Raw genomic sequence first — 16,500 nt, 5'->3', positions numbered from 1 at the left:
CAATAAAGCTATTAAAGTTAGGAGACAAACACATTATAAAATTGTTCCAAACTAAAATTGCATTTCACTCGTTTTTTGTGACCTATAACTCCCAAAATAAACTGAAATCCCAGACATATGATATACCTTATAAATCTGGACAAATAAAAATTTCTAATGAGTTGCTTTCTGTTAGCTACACTAATTAAGTACACATTTTTGACAAAACTGTGAAAAAGTGGGGGTTTTTTTTGCAAAAAAATAAATAAGAATTGATATATGCATACATCACATCAAATTAAAGCCCATTCTGTCCTTGAAAAAAACCGGTATATAATATGTGTAGGTGCAATGAATGAGGAAGATGGAAATTATGGGTAAATACTTAGCAAAAATGGCAAAATTGCTCCGATCCCCAGGAACTAAAGTTTTTTTTTTTTTTTTTAAAGATGTGTCACTAAGGGGTTAAAGTGAACCTGAGCCCAGACTATACACACAAGTATTTACATATTCTAAACAAGCAGTAAAAGCACTTTAAAACAAGCCCTTTAGTGGCAGACATTGTGGAGAAATTTGATTTCAAACTTCAAGTAGTATTAAAAGGAGAACTATGAGGTGAGTGATTTTCACTCAGCCTCATAATCTGAGCCGACCTGTGACAATGAGACTCACAGGTCAGCTCAGTAGAACAGGAAGTGAGCGAACACATACCGGCACTCGCTCACTTCTCGATCCTGTGCCAGCAGAGAACCGTGACAGGGGAGGGATTTGATTCCCCCCTCCCTGCTCCTCCAGCGCTGACTGGAGGAACGGACAGGGGAGGGGGCGGGTACAGCTGGCTCTGCCTATCTAAATCCCGCAGCTGGGTGGATCCAGACAGAATTGTAGGGCTGCGGCGTCTCAGTAGCTTGCGGTATTCTGAGCTTTGGGTGACGGGAGGATGCTAGTTTGTGTCCTCCCGTTACCCTTAGGAGAACTATGGGGAAAAGCACTAACCCCTTAGTTCTCCTTTTAACCCTCAAACTTTTTTCAATCATGAATTCAGATCAGAGAAATATACATTGCCCAGCTACATTTTTATTTCCAAACAGCTCCAACTCTCTCAGCTCGGCATCCCTGAACATCTTGTCCAATACAAGATCACAAGGGAAAGAGCATTCTCCAGCAGCAGCTTCCATCTACTAGCTAGGAGGAGGAAAGGAGGAGGAAAGTAGGAGGAGCTCGTCTTGCCAGGCCTGTGCTTTTGGGGAGAGAGAAACAGCTTACTAGCACATACAAGGGTGGCTCCATAAAGCAAGGAAAATTAGCAACTCAAAAAGGATATTAGGGTCTGTGCTCATTGGATCAGCTGATTCTGCACAAAGGTAAAAAACCTTTAAAACATCAAGAAGCAGCATCCATTTATTTCTAATCAGATTTTTTTTTTTGCCTCATATCACTTTCACAACACAGAGAAATATCAGCGCCTTTCTTTGGAGAGGCCTCCAATGTCAGCCCTCCAATGTAAACAACCAGCAGATGTTTCCAAGTTGTAAAAAACTGACTGATACCTGACTTTAGACTTTGAGAACAAATTACTTCACACTACATGCAGCTACAGAGGTCAGGATTGATTTGTTTCAAAACACTTTTACTGCTTGTTAAGATTATGTACATCAGTTAACCCCTTCGTGACGGGAGATGTACAGTGTACGTCCCGTCACAAAGTGGCTATATGACTGGCCACGTACACTGTACGTGCCGAGTTATATTAGCCTCTGTAACTGGTAACTGCTGATTCTCAGAGGTTACCAGTCATTAATGAATGCCTCAGTATTGAGGCATTCATTAATGAAATAGTTAAGCTTTTTTAAAAGCTTCTTTCTTCCATTAATGGATGAAGCCTTTACATTCAGATACGGGTTCGCTAAATAGCGATCCCGTATCTGACAGCTGAAGATAGCAGAGAGGTAGCAGTGACTCACCTCTCTGCTATTCGTTTTGACAGCTGGAGAGCCTGGCCCGATGTTAAATGATACATTTCAACCACAAGATACAAATGTATTTCTGAGTGAAATGTATCAGTTTTGATCATCTAGGAACGATCAAAGATCTTAAGTGAGATCTGATTCTGACATGCTGTCAGGATCAGTCTCTAAAGTTATTATTAGCTGTTCCTAAGCTTGGAGCAGCCTGATAATTACAAATTTAAAAAAGTTAATTTATTAAGCATTTATAGTGATTGCTTGATACAAAGTGTAAAAACAAAAAGGTGTACAAAAAATTAGGAAAATAAAACTTTTATATATAAATATATTTTTATACTATAATTAATAAAAAAATTCTAAAAATAATAATAATAATCAAAACTTGCTGCTGTGGAAGAATCACACAACAAAAATGTAAAAAGTGTGTCAGTCATTTAGGAACAGAAACTAAAAACTAGCTCAGTCATGAAGAGGTTAATGTTCATAGCCTAGGCACTGGTCCTGGCAGTACTGGAAAAGAAAACCAGTAAAGAGCATGACGCATGTGTTAGCTATCTAGCAATGACACATGAAATGAGTATATAGCATGACACAAAATCTTTGGAAATAGACACTAGGAAATCAATATCAAGGATTATAAAACTTCCAGTAACCAAGAAAAATATTTCATATGCAGTCACATGCTCATACAAACATACTACATGCTAGTTTATAACCATGTATGAAAAGAATACATACTTCCAAACACCCAATATGAGACATTTCCCGGTAATGTAACGTTCAATTTGAACTAGATCTCCCCAGCGTTCTCTTATCAGTGCTAAGGCCTGTGAGTGGAGGACTTCTAGCTGAAGTGATAAGCAGAAGGAGTCTGCACAGCAGCAGAATTAAGGAAAACAGTTGCCGTAACATTGAAACAAACTAGCAATAAACAGGCAAACTGGAGAAAATTTTGACAATACTTGTCCTTTAAATAAATATGATAAATGCCGAATTGAAGTTAAAGCAACTAGAACACAATACAATGCAGTTGGCAAAAAAGGAAAGTTTGGGTTCTTTTACGGTTTTTATTTTTAGGATACATATGTAAATGTGATCATTTTAAAGTTTTTTGTTTTTTTTTAAACTTGTTTCTGTGTGCAGTTTGTAAACACATAGGGGGAATTTATCAAAACTGGAGCGGACAAAATCTGGAGCAGCTGGGCATGGCAACCAATCAGCTTCTCTCTTCAGTTAAGATTTGAAAAATCATTTGATTTTACTATTTATAATAATTTTTAGCATTTAACATTTGATTTTGGAATCTCTTGGGAGTTTCTAGAAAGGAAAAAAAAAAAACTAAGAAATATGTTCATTCAAGGATTTTGTATGGTGCTTCACCTTTTGTTCCCACCATTTGTTGTAATGTACTCTATATGTTACAAAATCTTAATAAAAGTTTATGGGGAAAAAAAAGATGAAATGTTCATTCAAGAAAAATTTTCCATCCAGACTTTTATCACTACAGTCGAAAATGACGGTTGATTTGACCCCAATAACTGTTAGAAAATCACTACTGGTGTATGGCCAGCTTTGGTCTATGGGTCTCATCTGAGCAAGGCTTCATTCACACTTGCTTTTTTATACAGAGAACTGTCTGCAAAATCTGTCAGGCTAGATGCTTTCTTTATGCTTCTAGTTGTTGAAAATGAAACACGTTTGCACACAAGCATTTGGATGCATCTGTCATTTCTCCATTGAAAGTCTATTGCCAATGAGAGTGCAGCAAATGCGCTATGCGTTAACATGTGTTATGGTGAGACTTTTAGAAGTTTACATTGATTAATGGAAGCACCTCACTTATAGTTTTCCTAAACGCATCTAAATGCACTGTGTGAATAGATCCATTGGAAATCATTAGATGCATATACTGTATATGAATTTAGAAAACCATTTTAGACTAAAAAAAACACACATGTAAGGCTAAAAATATGCTCATCTTGTCATATAAAGTATGCGGATGAAAACTTGAGAGATCATTTAATATGAAAACTGTAAAAGAAAAAAACACAAGATATGTAATGGCAAGCAAGTAAAAATTAAAAAATACATACAGGTAAATGTTGGTTACTGTGGTCATGTATACTTTGATAAAGTTTTCAGTATTTTTTTTTCATAAAGTATTCTACTAAATATGAAAAGGATACGTAAACAAGTGTACATGTCCTGGAGTGGTTTCTCATCAGCAAAAAGCCTGGACTGAACCAGTTGGTGGATGAAGTTTATCTGCATGCTGTGAACTAGGGCACGACCATCTTGGAAAAACAAAAACATAAAACAAATTAATCTTACTCTGAAAATACATGTCTTAATGCCTTGGTGTCACAGTATAAATAAAATCCTTTCAAAACACCATCAACAGAAGTATAGGAGGCCTCTTACAGTCTCTGGTGATATGCTATGCTTAAAATAACTGTTTATTGTAAGCCAGGTAATGTAACAAAAAATTAGGGATGCACCGATACTGGTTTTTCTGTAGAGTACCGGTGCTGTGTGCCCCGATTATCAAGAAGTCGGGTGGCAGATCATGACTTGTCGCCCGGCTTCCCGATTGCCTGTGAAGCCAGTGTTGTAACGAAAGAACACAGGCTTCACATGCCGAGGCTGCCTAGCTTCCTGATCAATGAGGAAGCCGGGCGGCAAGTCATGAGGTGCCGTCTTGCTTCCTGATTGGCCTAGCAACAGATGAAACCGGCTTCCTAGCCAATTAGGAAGCTGGGCGGCACGGCTTCCTGATTGGCTAGGAGGCCGGCGTCCAACCAGGAAGCCGGGAGGCGGGTCATTACGTGCAGCCCAGCTTCCCGATTGGAAAGGAAGCTGGCTCCATGCTCGCTCGGCACTTGCCGTCAAAGGGAGGTCTCCCTCTTACCAGAAGTTCCGGTATCGGAGATAAGGATCGGAGCATTTGGGCAAATACGAGTACTAGTCCAAATACTCCGTATCGGTGCACCCCTACTAAAAATACATCTGTCTCCTTTTTCATTTTCTTTTTCTGATGTTGTCTCTATTGCTGTCAGTTAACGTTAATCTTTAACTCTCTAAAGTACACCTTACCTAGCCTAAAAAATGCATTAGGCCCTTTAACACATGCTGATCAGGAGAGGATCCGTGCAGGGATCCTCTCCTGATCACAGCAGTACAGAGGGATGTGACATTTGTGTCCATACAATTTTTTCCTCCATCGCAAGGTGGAAACGGAAACTGCCGGACCCTATGTTGGTCTATTGGGAATCTGATGTAAGTGGACATATGTCCGTTTATATCAGATTACCCCTGATCCGGGACGGCGAAACAGATCTCTGGACCCGTCTGTTTTCCCGGACGCGGCTGGAGGCGGGGGGTACCCGGGTGTAAGTGGACGCCTGTCTGTTTACACACAGCTGCCCACAGACTTGCATTGGGCAATTGATCAGGTCCGCCTGAAAAATTGACAGGCGGACCCGATCGGACCAGCCGTGTGAAAGGAGCCTTAAAGTGTATTTGCACTGTGGCAGCTAAATTGGGACAGCACCATTTAAATTTGTTAAATGTTCCCATGTAACATTGTATGGAAACTTATTAGAACAGTCTCCTAAGGTACTCTCTTTCCTGGCTTTTCATTTAAAAGTCTGCACTACAGTAAATTCCCAGTTAACCCATGGGGATTGGTAGATGCTGGATTACTGTAGTTTCTGGTTGCTTGAGAGTTACTATTAACGCTTAGGCAACCACACCCCCCGCCTTCCCCGCCCTATTTATCTGCTGGCAAGATTCTGCTATTGGCTTATTCAAATTGCCATAACCAATAGCAGACTGGCTAATGCACACGCCCACTTGTTAATGTTAACATTCACCTGCCAGATGAGGAATCTAGTCGTCAGCAGATAATTTAGCAACTAAAATTAAGTGCTAACACATTTTTTTTAGTGCGGACTTATCTATCAAGCAACTGGCAAAAAAATAAAAGATTTTCTGGTTGCTTGAATGCTGGATAATGGGGAGTTTCCTGTATCTAGTAATGGGATGTTTAATATATATGTAACCCCCCTTTTCATGTACTCTGTTCAAAATAATATAATAATGCATATGGATAAACAACAAGCAATAAAACAATGTTATTTACAGCTGTGATTTTGAAAATACATTAAAAAGAATATAAGAGTGAATGTAGATGGTAAGAAATTGAGAAAGATACAGACATGAGGATCTGAAAAACTTTTCAAGAGAACATGTAAGCGCATGACTTACCTCCAGTTTCTTTATCCTCTACAAGAATCTCCAGTTTAAGTAACCTCCAAGGAACATCGGGATCATCTCCCATTACTGTAAGGGTTGCTTCAAATTCCCCTTCTACACGAAACTTTACCCTTCCATTTGCTGCATTTAAGAAAAAAAATGAGTTGAAATTCAAGAACATGTTTTCCAAAGTACAGTAATATGATGTATAAAAAGATAAATAAATAAATCAATCATACGGCTGGATCAGAACTGATGTACATTCAATAGCAGAGGATAATTTCTTCACATCTTTGAAATTGTCCGAGTTGTAGTTGAACTTTGTGTTCATTTCACAACAGTTAGGTGAAGCCACCAATGTAGTCTGGGGGAAACCAACTTCATGATTGCTTGAACTGAGTCCTAGTGTTTTGATCCCACTTCCGTTTTAGCCGGATTCTATTTCATTAATATATTAAAATATATATGTATATGTGTGGGCGTATTTTCTTTGTGTTGTTTTTTTTTACTGCCAATTTGGCCACCAACGTAGCTAATGTTAGCCAGTCCATCAAGAACCAGATAAAATGTACCCAGTGTATGGCCAACGTTACACAAAAGGTGACATCTTTGACATTGGATCAAAAATAACCATAGCAGTGTACACGAAAGAAAACCCTGTGAATATGATCTGGGGCAGGTAGGTGTACTTAAATACTGAACATGATTTAAAGCCCATCTCCAGCCAAACAAAAAACATACCTTTGCAGTGGGGCTACCCCCACACATTGAAAAGGTAAAAGCTGTTGTACTTGCCTGATTCCTGCCCCGGCCATCCCCAACCAGCCTGCTAGACCAGTCCCAGCATCCTCTCCCCTTCGCTCTGCGGTCTAAGGATCACTGGCATAATCACGTCTTATGCAAGTTCACTGACCTCAGGGGTGTGGAATTCTTATTGCTCAACTGCCTGGCGCTGTTCAGGGGTTTTTCTACACTTAGCCCTGCTTCGCGCTGACCAATGAGTAGCAGGGGATTTCATTTTGTACAAGTGATCTGCGCAGCTGTAGTTATAATTAGCCTGCTGGTCCAGCCCCCTCCCCCATGGTCCATCTCCCCAGCCATAGTTTTCAGAGTAACCCCACACTTCTGGGGGACCAGGACCACTGCAAATCACATCCAGTCTGCTCCGTGTTAACTGTGAGACAGGAGTGCAGCACTCACACGCTTCTGTCTCAGCTGTCACATGAGATCGAGCACACTGCTGTTCTCGAAATTCTGTATTGAAGGTGACAGGTTCCATAAAGAGAACCTGTCACCTCCTAACCCCATCACATAGGGGCTTATAAACTCCTGGGGGATAGCAATAAAGTGAAAAATAAAAAAATATATAAAAATAATAAAAATAAAAATTGATAAAAAATTTAAAATGTTACAAAATTAAGTCAAAAATTAAATACTTAAAAACTATTTTAAAAAAAAGTGATAAAGTAGAAAATAAAAGAAAAAAAAATAAAACTAACCCCCCCCCTCCACATGCAAATAAACATAAGTTTAAGTCAGTGTGTGTGTGTGTGTCGAGTGCTGCCCCCTTTCCACTCTATGCCATAGTGTCAGAGCAGGGCAGCAGCGCTCTCTAACATGCAGAATGTGCATTAAAAGGGTAAGTTCACTTTCCCAAGTAATTTGGAAAAATTGAATTACCCGTTAAAATCTGGCCCCTTCCTGACCCCCCGCTATACTTATCTTTCGGCGAACGGTTCTGCTCCGCCGGTACAGGTGTACTATCTGTACCCCATACTGCCGTCCAGAGCAGCCCTGCGCCATGGATTTTGAATTTCACTCGCAAATAGCGAGCACTCATTGGTCAGCGCGGTCACCTGACTGCAGTGACCAATGAGAAGCACTCCTTAGCAGAGTTAAATATGGTTTTGGTTACAATTATTTCTTGTGTATCAGGACAAGTAGATTGCCGCGACGCACAAGTAGATTGCCGCGACGCACAAGTAGATTGCTCCCTCGCTTTAGTCCTACTTGGACAAGTAATTTTTTTTATTTGTACACCCCTGGACTTGCATGAGACTTGAGGACGCTGAGGGACATTGCAACATCCAGAACAGAGGGGGGGGAAAAAGTGAGTGCTTCCTACCACAGGAGGTGGGATCAGATAAGTAAAACAGCTTTATCCCCTAGACAAAAAGAGCACTTGACTCTTGCAGTGTGGGGGAAGCCCCAATGCAAGGGTAATTTTGTTTCTCGCCCGGAGATGGGCTACTAACATTGTATTGTTCTATCAGACAAAATTAAATGAGCTACTAGAAAGAAAAAAAATACCAAGGTGAAAATGGAGGAAATGCATTTTACTGGCTGACTGAAGCTTTTGTAGTGCCATGTCTCAACAATTTTTAATTCCGATTGTGAGCCATGGCTTCATGTGTTGGTGACATCATGCCTGTCAAAGGGAAAGCTTGCACTACAAAATATATCCAGTTAGCCAACAAAACATTGCCAATATTTTCAGTCCCCCCGTTCCTCACTATCTGTAGCCAACACTTTACTAGAAGAAAACACATCCATACCAACTGTAAGGTTAGCCAGCTGTGGTGGGAGATCTGTGGTAACTAGTCGATGTCTGAGGATCTGGTTAAGCTGATGTAGTGTTGATTGTTTCTCACTTTTGGTAATAGGATCAGGTGGGATTATTTTATCCTGTAAAGTAAATCAGTAACAAATTAGCACATAAATGCAAAATGAAACACATCGAAAGCCTTATCACTGTTTTTACTGGCTCGTAGCTTTCTGTCTGCTTAGGCAGGGCGATTAATTGCCGAGTAAAAGAAGAATGAAAAGCTAAACATATTCAGAAACTGCAATTTATGTATACAATACTACTAAAAGAAAGGAATGTATGAACATACCCTAATACATGTTGGCAACCGCGGATATGATCCTGTTGTCAACACATCAATGGCGTAAGGAATTGCAAAACTCGGTAAACGAGCGTGTACCAATGCGTCCCTGGCTAAAGATGCCAGTCTGTCAGCTGTATCGACAAACAAGATGGTTTGCTGGTCTAAAAAGCTTGATATCACCTGAAAGAAACATAAAATAATGTTTACATCAAATATGAGGAGTAAATGCTTTCATTTCAAGTCGCTACGTGAAGGAAGGGCTGTTACTTGCAGCAGATAACAAGGAACTTAAACGTCAAAATAAAAAAGGTATGAAATAATCATTTTACACTTTACACAGTGCACAATTTACAAACAAACAATTTGCCGTCACTGTTCAACTTATTTTATGGACAATTACATTAAGACGATAAGATCTTTATCCAGTATTTCACAAACACATCTACACAATCTGAGGAGATTAACATCACTAATAGATTTTGTAATCCTTTCTCACAATGCAAAACTGGCATGCAAACTGGGTGCTTTCATGTAATATGTAGGAAAATGAGGAAATCTAAAACTATGTCATTGTTTATGTAAGAAATATGAATGAAACCTTTATAAAAGCTGTTTTAGTAACAGGTCGAAACTATCACTACTGCCAAGTCATATTCTGTAACAAAGGGGAAAATCAAAAATGGGAGAAATTTACAAAACTTACCGCACACTTCTCTACTTTCCCTGCATTGTTTGCCCATTTCACCAGTGCTAAAAGCCTCACAAAGAGCTGTCGGGTACGGCTGGCAAACTGCACAATTTCAATCTTTCTGGAATTTAAAAAAAGACAAGCACATTTTTACTATAGCTAGATATGAGTAAACAAAGTGAGAGAGGTACAAGTGACTATTTGATAAGGATATGTATGTGAAGTAGAACTCCAGCTTTTTAAAAATAAATATATATTAGCATAGGTCCAGCTTGGCACAATGTAAAAAACAAACAAATTATATAAATTAGGGATGCACCGATACCGTTTTTTCGGTATCGAACATGAGTATAGATATTTTTCCGGTACTCACCGAAACCGGATACAAAATACCGGAAGTCCCATTAAGGAAGCCGGGCGGCATGTAATGACTCGCCGCTCGGCTTCCTGATTTCGAGGATGCATGGAGCCGGCTTTCTGGCCAATCAGAAAGCCAGAGGGCGGTTAACGACTCGCCAACCGTCTTCCTGCTACTGGAAGTTACGGGATAAGTATCGGGAGCATTTGGACGAGTACTCGTACACGCCCAAATACTCGGTATCGGCACCGACACTAGTATCGGTGCATCCCCAATATATAAGCATATATCTATGTATATATGTCTTTTGGGTCCCTGCTACAGCCACTATACTGAGCTACTTCCCTGTGCTGTTAAAACACACAGAGAAGCTCAGCTGACTAAAGAGGACGCCTAGTATTTTTCTCAATAAATACTAGATGTTCCCTTATTATATGAGGGGCAGTGACGTCAGGCCAGATCATATTATGCCAAGCTGGACCAACGTCAATAAATAAAGCTGGGCTAGTACCCAATCCATCACCTATACCGTTTGCCAAAAGCTTAGATTGTCAGGGTTATTCACAAAAGGGTGAAGAGTTTGGAGAAAGCAGGAGAAGGGAACAATCTAGGCCAACATAGCTGATTGGAAAAATTATCCAACTCTGCTCACTTTCCAGTTCACCTATGTTGTCCTAGATTGTTCACTTCTCCAAACTCCTCACCCTTTAATGAATAACCGTGTGTGCGTCACTGCTGGGTCTCAATGAACGTAGAACCCTGCACAGCTAAAGACAAGTCTTCTGTGAAACTGCTTGTATGGATATTTTGAAGACGACAACATCCTTAGCAGAATAAGGGTGTGGGACTTGTGGAACAATTAGTTAAAGAACTATGAGGTGAGTGATTTCCGCTCATCCTTCTAGTTAGAGCCGGCCTGTGACAAAGAAGCTGTCGCAGGTCGGCTCTATTGATTGGGAAGTGAGCGAACACATATCGTCGCTCGCTCACTTTCCAATCAACTCCCTGCAGAGAGCGGTGACCGGGAGTCACTGCTCCCGCAGGAAAACCCCCCCTTGCCATCTCTGACCCTCCAGACTGGCAGAACGGACGGGGGAGGGGGTGGGTACAGCTGGCTCGGCCTCTAGATAGGCAGGGCCAGCTGTCACTCACGCAGCTGGGTGGATCCAGACAGTATTTTCGAGATCTGTCCTGGCTGGAGCACTCAGTATATAGTGGGCTATACTGAGCTTTGGATCACAGGAGGAGGTTAGTATACGTCCTCCCGTGACCCTAAAGAAAACTATGGGGAAAAACCCACTTACCCCATAGTTCTCTTTTAAGGTGGCCCCACAACAAAATGTTGTGATAGTGCTACACAAACATGTAACGTTTTGGAAATAAAGTGGAAAAACTGTAACGTTCACTCCAAGGAAGGAAGGTTACTTTTGTACTCACCTTTCCATGTCTGTTTTCCGTGGAAGTCTACGGAACCAAAAGAGAAACAGTTGTTCAACATTCAACAAAATGTATATTAACATCACTTGAAGGTCTACACATACATTTCTATTCAATGTATTTAAGTTGTATTGCAGTGTTTTTTGGGAACTGTAAAACTATTTTTTGTCAAATGTTAAGAGTGGTAACAATTTCTAACATGTGTGAATGTCATACGCAGGCAAGATATATTGTCAGCACACTAACTTCTGCTTCAAATTTTTTTTTCTTACTGATGTTCATTCAAAAAGGAAAATGCAACGTTTCGTTACCTCGCAGGGACCCTTTGTTATTCGCCTGCGTTGTTCCAAAACGTTGCAGTTTCCTTTTGATGTGCTGAATGAATATCAATAAAGACAAAATTCTGAAGATAAAATGTGCTGACAACATGGATTAGTGTGGTACCACCCACTGGTTGTCCCAGCACCTGAAATAAGGGGTACACTGGTATGTGTGCAATGGGTATATCCTCTATGTGATTCTGACATATACAGTGGGAAGCACTGGAACATGCCTGTAAAAAGCAGTGCTAAGCAATAAACATTTCCTTCACATTCAATGAAGATCCAGTACATGTACTCATAAAAACTATACAATACCACCAACTCTTTCCAATAGCGTGCTTCACCTAATGTTCTAAGTTAGTAGTGTGGCCTGCTGTTAAAGCTTTTTTAAATAAACTGCACTCAAAGTCCTCCTGATCCTGTGCTCTTATGAAATGTCTTCAGATTGACAAGTGACACAGTTGTTCGACAGCTTCATCCAATTGGAGCAGTAAGCCTGAACCATGTCACAGTCCACGTGACATGGTTCATATGTAGAAACCAGAAGCCCTGTTTGGGTATACGTAATCAAAATCAAGATCCATACACTTCAGTACACTTCAGCATATGGCATTTGGAAACCAACCCAGCCAATTGAAAAGTGTATGCTAATAAAAGCTTAAAGTGCACTTTTGGATAGAGTGGTGAAAGGTTAGGCTGGCTATACACTATTCGCTTGATTCACTAAAAGCACGTATGGATGAATCCCCCCGGCCAGGTTATTGTATTTTGACAGTGGCGGGTGGCACACCGGCAGGCTGTCAGAAAACCCAAACAATGATGACAGATGATTGCCTGCAGTCACTGCTTGCCTGAAAATTTTAAGACTGGCTCCTTCGACAACTTATTTCCCCAAAGGGAAAGGTACTGAAGGGGCCACACATTGATTGGTCGAATCAGCAGACGTATGGCCAGTTTTAGAACCCATGCCAGTTTTTTGTTATTGCTGCTCGTCTCCCCACTACAGAGTGCGACTCTCTCTCTGTGTCCTGGTAATAACTGTCACCAGGACTGAAAAGTGAGGTAATATCGAGTCGTCACCAGAACAGTAAGGGCCCATTCACCCAGGCCGGCCGCAGAAACAATCTGTTGCAGGGCCTATTCATACAATGTCAGGACCAGATCTAGACCAGAACATTTTTTAGTCTGGTCCAATAATGTATACTCATTCATTCCCATGGTAAAAAGTGAGGTAAGTTTACACAACCGCGTTCAGTTCCAGAACATTTAAAAGTACTGCATGCACTATTTTTTCAGGTCTAGAAGGCACCAACACACTAGAAATTCAATTGAGACAAAAGAAACGCACGGAAAAGCATCAAATACATGTCAAACATACATCAAAAATGCAGGTTTGCAGAAACACATCCAGACCTGGTCTGGAGATGGAGTGAACAAGCCCTTAACAGGAGGGCTAATGCGCTATGGCAGCTCCAGTAGTGTGCATTCAGATCCCCACATGGCTGCGTGGCAATCTGCAGTAGCATCCGGTGCGCTGCGATAAAATGCAGCATGTCTGCATTTTATTGCAGTATACTGCCCATCACATCTGTGTGGTGGTGTAAATTGGACACATAGAAAACAATTGTTTTCTATGAATGCTCGTGGTGACCTACATTGATCTGGTTGATCTAATAAAGGGTAATCTTCCAATGGGTTCTGGTAAAAAAAAAAAAAATGTCCCAGTGAGTATTTCCCTCTTTTTGGAGAGATTTCCTCTCACTTCCTGTTTTATCTATAGGACAGGAAGTAAAAAGCAAATCCATTTCTAAAATAAATATTAAAAATATAGGGCTCCCAGCACTGAAGATGTGAAATACTCACCTCTACTGCTTCAATGTTGCCAGCCTGCACAGTATTAAGGAGGATCCTACGGAATCTGACATTTCCAGGAGTGCCAATGGTTTGACCCACTGGTGCCTATACCACTACTGTGTCCTTAACTGCTTGCCGCCCGCCCGTTGTAAAAAAAACGGACAGACGGTAAGCTCCCATTGGCAGGTTGCCATAAATAAGAGGCTTTTTTTTGCTTGCAGGTGCAGAGAAAAACTGTCAAATGCAAACAGCCGTTATCGGTTGTTACACATACACGCGATCTGTGGCTCTATAGCTGTATCCCCCCCTCCCACAGTGACCATGGGGTTGATGACTACGATATAGACACTCCTGAAAGTTTCTCCCCTTCGCTGCAGAGATCAGTGATGCGGGCACAAGAACAGGTGAGTATTCCACTTGAAATATTTTAGCCACATAATCACTTTAAAGCGGACTTTGCCTACTAAATAACTTTGCCTCCATGACCCCCTAGAGCAGTGGTTCTCGACCTGTGGGGGGGGTCTTCCCTTCGGGGGTCGAATGACAATTTGCCAGGGGTCGCCGGGAGTCTCCCGCTATTAAAGACTTTCTCCTGGAAAGGTTTAATCTGCTCGATCGAGCAGGGTAAACCTTTCGCTGCGATCGGTTTTTATTTTTTATTTCCGACATCGGAGCCCCGGCCGCCGTAAGTCAGAAATAAATAAATAAATCAGCATAGGAATGCATAGCTAGATTCCTATTGGCTATTTCACTTTGCAATAGCAAACTAGCTATTGCACCCGCCCACTGCTGCTGTCAATCAGCAGAGGAGGACCTGCAGTTCTCCATCAGGTCCCCATCTAGTGATTATCTTCATTATTATTAATAATAAAAGCTGACACCCTCGGCTTGTGTTATATGGTTTGCCATTTTAGCTGTTACAACAGTGGTTCTCAACCTGTGGGTCGCTGTGTGATTTCTGCTGTGCTCGGTGAGAGTCCTCCTCCGCCCTCTCATAGCGCAGCAGTGTCAGTTCTCCCGCCAGATGTCGCTGCAGCAGCCGCGTCAACCCTAAATTTTACCGTTGGGGGTCACCACAACTTGGCAAATGTTACCAAGGGGTCCCGGCCCTAGAAAGGTTGAGAACCACTGCCCTAGAGAGGGGAAAAAAACCTTTTTTTTGTTTTTTTATTATTTTTTTGTTTACTTTCTTCTCATTGGCCCTCCACCTGCATTTCTGCCTTGACAAAAATGACCTGTCTCTGCTCCTGCAGACCTCTGGGGTATCACTGTCATATACCCCAGAAAGCTGCAGGAGGGATGGAGGAGGACCAAGATCGCGGCAATGGACCCGGGCTATGGCAGCAGAAATCTGGATTGGCTGAGCAGGTTTTAAATGCCTTAAAGTGCAACACCCACAGAACTAATGCATGCAGTCCTGTCCAACAAAACTCTCTATAAAAAGCATGTTAAAGACAACATTTCACACAATTTCTTACATTCTTTATCAGGCATAGTTTGAAGAGCTACACTGCTCAATAGCAGCATCGATGTCAACATCTGTGAATAGCATTGAGCAGTCTACCAAGTGTATATTGACCAGCTGAGGCCTTTTTCTTTAAAGAATAAATGATCTTCAATAACATGTGCACTTATTCTTTCTGTCCCCCTCCACAGATTTATACTACTGCGTCTGCACAGTAGAGCTCCATGGACTTCTATGCTGCCTCTGTCCTCTACCTCTGTCTTCCGGCTGGGAGGGCCCCTATAGGGCCCTAATGCATAAGTGCAGCAGGCAGTGAGAGGAGTGACAGCACCCATAAACACCGAAGCTGTCAAAAAACTACTGTTAACATAGTTGAGGACTTTCAAACGTTATGGCTCACAAAACCTCCACTGAGCAATGTCAGTATCTGAAGCGTCCCCAAATAATAATTCCATTACAGTGTTGGTGAGACTAAAATTGCATTTACTGAGTATAAATATTCTCATTTAAGAAATCTAGCAGTTTCTAGGTCAGGGATGGGCAACCCTGGCCCTAAGGCTGTTGTGGAACCCATGAAGAATGCATTGCAAGACTGGCAGCTACAGGTATGACTCCCAGAGGCATGATGGGATTTGTACTTGAAGCACAGCAAGAGGCCAGAGTTGCCCACCAATGGTCTAGGTCAGGGGTAGGCAACCTTGGCTCTCCAGCTGTGCTGAAACTACAAACCCCATCATGCTTCTGCCTCTGGGAGTCATGCCTGTGGCTTGCAATGCCTTATGGGATTTGTAGTTTCAGCACAGCTGGAGAGCTAAGGTTGCCTACCCCTGGTCTAGGTGGAGTAAAAGCATGAATCTGAGCACGGGAAACCATTCTGTGACATGAAAGACGACCTATCCAGACAAAAATGATTGTTGTCTAGCTGTCTCTGGCTTCAGTACTGCTGAGTTCTAGACCAGGAACGTGCATGCAGTGTCTCAGGAGGCATTGAAGACATAGTATCAGCATGACAGCCAAGCAACCAGCATTTTCAGCAGAGATCAGCAAGACAGCTTACATATTTTTAGGACATGTGTATGTAGAACCAAAACCTTTTTTTCTTTTGGCTAGAGTATGGAATGGTGAAAACCCCAGCTAGGTTATTCCCTTCACATCCTGTTCCAGAGACATAACAGGAAGTTAGAGGCAATCTCCCTAAGTGATTCTTTCCCTCCTATGGCCTTTTCACCCCATGTCCAGACCAGATCTGTATGCGTTTATGCAAACATTGTGCAGTGTGTTCTTGAT

At 41.5% G+C, this 16,500-nt stretch overlaps 1 protein-coding gene across 3 annotated transcripts in view; it reads right to left on the bottom strand.

Annotated features, from left to right (window-relative positions):
- Positions 1-16,500, bottom strand: part of MED14 (mediator complex subunit 14) — a 56,979-nt gene that overhangs the window by 38,887 nt on the left and 1,592 nt on the right. For all 3 annotated transcript variants that reach the window (XM_018556350.1, XM_018556349.1, XM_018556351.1), the window contains exons 2-8: positions 11,572-11,598; positions 9,792-9,897; positions 9,095-9,268; positions 8,756-8,885; positions 6,213-6,341; positions 4,133-4,240; positions 2,685-2,817 (exon numbers count right to left, since the gene is read on the bottom strand). In XM_018556350.1, coding sequence (XP_018411852.1) covers positions 2,685-2,817; positions 4,133-4,240; positions 6,213-6,341; positions 8,756-8,885; positions 9,095-9,268; positions 9,792-9,897; positions 11,572-11,598 — 807 coding nt within the window. The remainder of the gene's footprint in view (positions 1-2,684; positions 2,818-4,132; positions 4,241-6,212; positions 6,342-8,755; positions 8,886-9,094; positions 9,269-9,791; positions 9,898-11,571; positions 11,599-16,500) is intronic.

This window comes from Nanorana parkeri, unplaced genomic scaffold (genome assembly GCF_000935625.1).
Source record: "Nanorana parkeri isolate BGI_ZX_2015 unplaced genomic scaffold, ASM93562v1 scaffold234, whole genome shotgun sequence".
Classification (NCBI taxonomy): Eukaryota; Metazoa; Chordata; class Amphibia; order Anura; family Dicroglossidae; genus Nanorana; species Nanorana parkeri.
This window is presented reverse-complemented; position numbering and strand designations above follow the sequence as displayed.